Raw genomic sequence first — 7,500 nt, forward strand, 5'->3', positions numbered from 1 at the left:
TAGCAAAAAGCAACTTTGCTGTTTCCCCTAAAAGCAATTCTAAATCTTTCTAATGTATGCACACGAGACGTAATCGGAGACATCGCTCATTGATTAGCTATAAGTTGATAAGATATATATGGCAATCTGTAAGAGAAGTCCTTCTAAATTAAAATGGTCATAGAAAAATATGTCATTATAAAATATGTGAGTTGCAAGCTGCAAGTCATGGAACACCTTCAAGCGAATCATGTCAAGTTTCAAATCTACTAAAAATCTGCTGATCTATCTATCTATATATGCGTGTCTATGTGTGTGGAAAAAAAAAAAAACACTTTACTTGACTTGCCTCAAGTAAACACTCGTCGACTTCAGTGATAACTTCAAAATATCTTGCCGGGAGTTTATTTGCAGTTACCTCAATTTTGGCAGTTGTCGACGCCAGACGGGGGTTAATCATGATCACTCCAACATATAATTTGATAGTCGATGACCTAGTCGGTGTTAATACCTTCTTTCCGTCAAAATAATTTACAAGTCAAACAAAGAGGCAAGAAAATGGCAAATTGAGTTTATGTTTTGGTAAGTTTTCCCCGGCCAGAAGTGCGGGTTGCTTGAAAGGAAATTATCTTGTCATTTGAACAAAGTGTTTTCTTTTGTAAATTTCCTGGTTTTTTTTTAATATCTAGTCGAAGGTTTTGCTATTTTTTTTTTTCTTTTGTCGTAACACAGATGTTAAAGAAAAATTCTAGACTAATCCTAATATTTTGCAAAATGCGAAAAAAAAAAAATATATATATATGTATATATAGATGTATATATATATATAAGCAAAGTTACCTTCCGACGAAGTGGTATTCGGTGGTCGATCATGCAGTGACCGGTTTGCCTTTGTTGACTAACCTTGTTGGAGATTTTTGTCCCTTGACAAGCGCAACGTCTCACACTTCCTGATTTTTCGCGCTCAGTTTAACCTACTGAAATTGCTTTTGGTGCTTGTTGCTGATACAAGAACCTTTCGGTGTTAATTCAAAGAGATAATAGATATCTATATCTACATGTTATGTGCAAATTTGCTCATTGCGGCTGGATCAGCTTCGAAGAACAGCTAAAATCTGAATTTTTCAACTGCCGTCCGAAAGAGTTTGTCGGAATAAGTGAGAGAAACAAACTTTATCTGGCTAAATTTGGTCCACCGATTAAATTTTGGACGATTACTTCTTGGCAGGTGATCACTAACTGAGATTGGCTTTACAAAAAAATGATTGAAGTGAAAGCCGCAATGCAACTCAGAGTTTCGCGACATTTAAATTATATTGGTTACAGTTAAATCAATTCAGAAGAGAAAAAACGATAAGAAAATGTAGGAAATTTATAAGAAGACAATAACTGCGATCAAAAATGTAATTAAACCGCAATTCGATATTGCAGTCGAGTGCTATGATGATACCAGTAAAGAAGTGACTCTACGAAGCGCTTTTCGTTGACTTTTCGTATCAAATGTTTTCATAACAAAACTAACATCTTGCAGTTAGGAAGACAAATTAAGCTAGTAAATGGTTGAGTCACCTGTTTTGTCAGTTAAGCACTCACCTTGTGTTTCTATATTTTGCGATCTGTTGGCAACAATTTGCTTGATTTTCTGGAACGGTCTTTACAAGATTACCGGGGAAACTGTCCTCATTATTTGAGACGAATTTTTCACACTGAATGTTTCATGTATTTGCGCGAGGAATGACCATTAAAGGTTTTGGCAAAGAGCTTAAGCTCTTCAGAAAACGCTTTGTGCGGCCGGATATCTCTAAGGGAGTTCTGAGCACGTCAAAAGCGAATGAGAAAATTAAGGGTTTTTGCATTTCTTAGTACAATGCAACTCAGCTGCTAGCCAGTGAACAGCGAATCAAGAACGCCGTCCTCAGACCGGGATAAAAAAGTAAGCCAAAAAAAAAAAAAAGACCCGGAAAAAAAGGAAGGATGAGTCCTTGTTTTAATTCTTAACAGTGTTTCATTAGTTCCGAAAGCATTATAATATGTGGCGAGAAGACGTTTGGTAGAATTGCCACCTGTCCAGTCGTGAGTCAAGCCGCAGCAGTTTTTTGTGGGACAGCACACGTAGCACTGATAAAACCACTGTCAAATAAAAAAAAAAATCCGCGTCATTTTTTTAGTTCAACAATCTCAGAAAAGCCCAGCGTCATAAATTGATTTTCAATTAGAACAATTTCATAAACTAAAAAGCCATTTAAGGGAGGGACACTTAAGTCAGTCGAAGTGCTCGAGGCTTATGTTGAAGATAAAATAACACATTCAGTCATTTGTGGCACATTTGCATATCATTCAGAAAAAGTCTTCGCTAGTTGCGAGAGGTTCAAAAAAAATTATTTATTGTGGCATTGATGTTAAATTGTGTTCTCTCTCTCACACCCTCGCCAATTCTAACCAATCCTAAAATTCTTTAAAAAATTTCCCAAATCGTAACGAATTTATCCAGAAGATGGTGGAGCACTTTTTACATCTTACTTGCATACGGAAAAGAATTGTTCAATCCGTAACATTTCACTGGATTTAACTCGGCGACCTCCGAATTCAGTGCTTTCCTTCTCTTAATTGTGCATTTTGCTATACTTGCGGAAACCGGAGGTAATTGCAAATGTTTTAAACAGGTACAGAGCATACGATTTAAGATGTTACGAAGGGGGGGGGGGGGGGGGACTGCGTCTCGGGTTTGCATAACTGTCTTGAATTCTCCCAACTCCCCGTCGTGTTTAGATGAGGCAATGGAAACACGGAAAACGTCCTCTATTGCTTAAATAACTGCTACAGTACTGCCATAAGATTTTACTCGTCAATTGTGGGCACCTTATAGGAGTCAATAGATTAATAACATCGTCCTCTTTAAACGTTTCCATCCTAGGAGTGAGACATAAATCTAAATTTTGTTCTGTCTAACGCCAAGCAGACGATTTTACTCGTCAATGCAGGTCGCTTCAAGGGTGTATGGATTAAGCTATAAGTCGGAAGGCGGCTGTGAGTCTCCTTTATCTATCAGTGTCCAGCTCTGCGGCAGGGCCTGGTTGACATCTTAACCTGGTTCACCGATAGTAAAATGGTCATCTGAGAAACTGACAACAAAACAAAATCTATCCTCATATCACAGGGAAGAGACTTTGCAACAAGATGGTAACAAAAACGCTGTCGATGCAAACTGTTGATGATGAAATACAGGAAATGACCTGGCAGAAATTGATGATTACTACAGAGAAATAGTTAATTTGTCCATGTTAATATGTAACTAAAAAGCAAGGGTAAGTAATGATGTATGGAGGCATGGTCTGGGGACGTTGCTGAGTGAATAACTTTGCTAAGAATCGTTTCCAGTATCAGAGATGATTAAGTTCAAAATTAATCTTGGAGAGACTGTCGTCATGACAAAAGAAATGTTCATTTCCGGTTAAAAGCGTTTCAAATAAATTAAGAGTCTCATTTTGGCAGGACATAACCAAAGGTGGCCGTATACAAACCGAGTAGAGTTCAATTCGCGATCACCGAACATAATTGAATCCAGCCGGGGTTAGAGTGGTTTTATACACGCCGCATGCCGCAACGTCCATAACACCTTGTGGCGTTTGACTAAAGATAAAACATGAAAACGTAACAGTCGTTTGCCCATACTTTCCACAAAACTTTGAATTTTGGATAAATCGTTAAGCCCTGGTCAAGAGGCGCCATTTTCAAGTGTAGCAACTAAAAAGAATGTTTCTGAAGTCGCTCAGAGACATTTTGTTACCTCGTTTAACCGGAGCCTTCGGCGGTGCAAATTTCCCTTTCGTAAACGGTCGTTGCCATTTGAAACGGTCGTTGCCATTTCTCAGAACGGTCGTTGCCATTTGAAACGGTCGATGCCATTTATAACGGTCGACTACACACTTCACTTCAAAGAAAATTAAAAGAAACAAACTAAGAAAAAATATTAACAAAAATTAAGACAAAAAAGGAAAAAAAAAACATTTATAAAAGAAAAACTGGAGGAAAAAAAAGAGTCCGAAAATTTCAAGACTCGAACTCGGCTTTTAGTCCTCACCTTAAACAGCACCCTAACCCTAACTCATATGACCAGCGAGACACAACTCCCAGTAACCGTAACCTTTTGAGTTCTTAGACTTAATGAGTGTAATTCAGAGCTAAAAAATGGCATCGACCGTTTCAAATGGCAACGACCGTTCTGAGAAATGGCAACGGCAGTTTACGAAAGGGAAATAAGCTTCGGCGGTACATGCATGATCAATTAAACACGGATAATCAATGAAAGGCGAGAGCTTTCAACGCTGTTCAACAATCAAACCATTGATAATGAATCAATTTCGACATAAAACAAATTTAACGAGATGCTTCTGTGAAGCATACACTGGGTTGCCTGTGGTACGTGCTACAGAAAATCAGAAGGCACTGAATTGTGTGGTATTGAAATACAGCATTCCAGTCTCTGAAGAATAGCAAATAAAAGAGAAGCGAGAAACATTGGCTTCTGGGCTGACATGTTGATAATTTTCAAGTTCCCTCACAACTTCGTTTTACCACAAGTGTGCCCTCTGAGCATCTGAGGGCTTTCTAATACTAAACTTCACTGAAATTAAGCCCTGCCGGGCGGGGTTAGTGTTTGGATGGGAGACCAAAATAATGTACCCCTCTTAAAACAGAAGCATCGGACCGAAAATACTATTAACTCTAACAAATGCGAACTCAGCAAGGTACAGATCTTGTTAGCTTGCTTTATGCAAAACAAATATTGATGAAAAAGCAAATAACTATTGATACACACTTTTCAGAAAGAGCAGAAGGAAGTTCCCCGGACGGTCGATCGAGAATAAAATATTTACGACATCAAAACAACATTAACTTTGAACCGTGAATATAGAATATAAAAAGTTACGATCAGCGACAAACATTTTGGGAGATTTTTGCTACGTTCAAGTAAATTGCAAAATCGAAAGTGACATGGCCGGAATTCAGCGGGCGCCGTGATTAAGTTTAATACCGCTGTATGTTTACTCGCCAAACAGTGAAGCATCTGTGTCAAATGATGGCAAGATACCGGGTTTTTGTAAGTTTCTTTTTCTGTCAAGTGTTATAAAGTTTGACAATGAAATGAGCGAAGTCAAAACAAAGATCACAATCGCCCAACTCTTATTTATGCAAAGTCAAAATTTACTCTCCAAGACACGTACGACGTTATTTATCACCAGGTAATTCCATCATTTTGGAAATAGCAGCTACTTTATTATTCATCTGCGTCACAAGTTTTCACTGATTTTGGGGCTCATTTTGTTGAAACTCTAGCACGCTTCCAACAGGCCTGTGAACCCTTCCTGCTTACAGAGCAATACTAAAAAACTTCTCCCATATCACATTTCAACCTTAAGCTCGAAAATTCAATACACAACATGATATTATAATTCACAAAGGCAGAAAATACCACAGAATCCTTTTCCAGCGAAAATTTTATTGAAACAAACAACGTATTTGCTCTTAGGGGCGAAAACCTCTTCCTATTTCATTGCGTGCGTGAAGACAAGAAACTCAATTGTGTCAAATTACCATGTACTTCAGGTAAATACTGCTCACTTTGATTTCGTCTCGACGGGCGATAGATTGTTGTCGAGGTCCAGTACTCGTCGCTTTTGAGATTCATGCCTAGTTTATCCAACTGACTTTCCATTATTGAGCTCCATAAGGGTATATTTTGTTTAAGGATCCACTAAAACGCCATTCGCGTTGCATGACTTTCGACGCCATTGCAGGCTAAGTTAATGATTCTACTGTGCCCACCAGAGAAATCTACGCAGTTCCACTACCCTCTCGATCCTAAGAAAATACGCCCAGAAGGCTCTATACACAAAGACACCACTTACCAGGGGAGTGACAGGCAAGACTTTTACCGACACGGAAAAAAAAAAAAAAAACTAAAAAAAAGAAAAAAAAGAAAACAAACAAACTAAACGAAGACCTCGACTGGGTTTGCCTTATAAGGCAACCCAGTAATGAGAGAATACGTAAGGAAACGAAGGCACGTCGTGTTACCTGGGTTTAGAGAAATACGTTAAAGGAAGGGAGCTTCAAAACAACGCAATTAATTTCTCATACTTCAATCTCGTTCCCTCTTTCCAGTTCTTTTCATGGAAGTCCAAATAACTTCAGTTTCGGGCTCAAAAAGGAGGACTTCCGCTTGTTTTGACAAGCTGGTCTTTTAACATGTTTTCAAGACAACAATAAGCAAAATGAATTTGACGTTTTGTTGATCTCTCGAGCTCCGTTCTTGAGATACAGAGGGAATTGTCAAACCCACAAAAAGGTCGAAAACTTTCAGGACTTTTGAGAAACGGGACCCAAGACGTTAATTGACAAGATATTCATCATATCTCTTAGCAATTAAACAAAATATGAAAGCACTAGCCCGCAGACCAGCGGGACACATAGATCTAATTGTAGCTCCCCAGCTGGACCCGGTTGTTCGAAAGCCGATTAACTTAATCCAGGATTAGCGTAAACTTTTGTTCCATGTTTTCAACTTTTTGGTGAAAGTTTCTTTTTCTTATTTCTGTTTTTCAAGATTGACTTCTTCTAATGTAAGGTTTTGCCGAATATCAGCGTTGAAAAGCATATGGGAATAGAGAAATAAACTCCTTGGTTGATATTTAATCTGGAATTAGCGTTGATCGGCTTTTGAACAACCGGGCCCAGAAGTTGTAGCATCATGGGTAATGCATCCGAATGCTGTTATGGAGGTCGTAGGTTCGAATCTTGCCTATGACTCTGATTTCGCTCGTCGCTTGGCAACGAGTTTATCATGCTTCTCACGGGCGCATCATCAATAGTTTCATGACAGAAATGATAATATGCTCAGTACTCATCGTATACCAGAATTCCGTGGAAGGAAATTATTCACGACACGGCCTCTTGAAAAGTACCATAATTTATTTTTCAAGACATACATTGATTAGTTACATAAGATGTGGCCATTTTTAGGCTTGGCATTAAAATTCTCTCGATTCCCAAATATATGACGGCTCCTTCTTTCGAGTTCTATTCACCCTTGTTGTCAAGCGAGTTCAAGTTAAGGCTTGCTTGCACCTGCAGAAGTTGGTTATGAACTTTCCAACTTTCATTCAAGCATGAAATCTTACTCATAAACCATGCATTTTTATGGAAAGTAAAACTATCACAAGATTTCGAATTTTGCATTGCTCTGAAAACAGATGCTGAGAGGGCCAGGATGTTGTACAAAACCAGACCTCTGGGAATTACACTCTGTTCCTATGCAAATACAGTATTTGTTTTTCTTTCGGTTAAAAATGACGTTGATCAATAAATAATTAGGATTCATTGAAAACGTGCAAAGGTAATGGTACAATGTATTCTAAACTGACAGATGACCCTCTATTTCTCGTGTGACTTTTGTTGCCCGGCTATTTCCACAGCACGGTTTGTCGCTGCTTCAACAGCATCAATCAACGCACTTCTCAG

At 38.5% G+C, this 7,500-nt stretch overlaps 1 protein-coding gene across 1 annotated transcript in view; it reads right to left on the bottom strand.

Annotated features, from left to right (window-relative positions):
* Positions 1 to 6,938: 6,938 nt before the first annotated feature.
* The window catches only part of LOC138053040 (pyrroline-5-carboxylate reductase 3-like), a 10,991-nt gene continuing 10,429 nt past the window's right edge, over positions 6,939 to 7,500 (bottom strand). Inside the window, exon 5 of the mRNA XM_068899721.1 lies at positions 6,939 to 7,500. This exon is cut by the window's right edge and continues 69 nt beyond it. Coding sequence (XP_068755822.1) covers positions 7,414 to 7,500 — 87 coding nt within the window. The 3' untranslated portion in view covers positions 6,939 to 7,413.

This window comes from Montipora capricornis, chromosome 6, assembly GCF_036669925.1.
Source record: "Montipora capricornis isolate CH-2021 chromosome 6, ASM3666992v2, whole genome shotgun sequence".
Taxonomy (NCBI): domain Eukaryota; kingdom Metazoa; phylum Cnidaria; class Anthozoa; order Scleractinia; family Acroporidae; genus Montipora; species Montipora capricornis.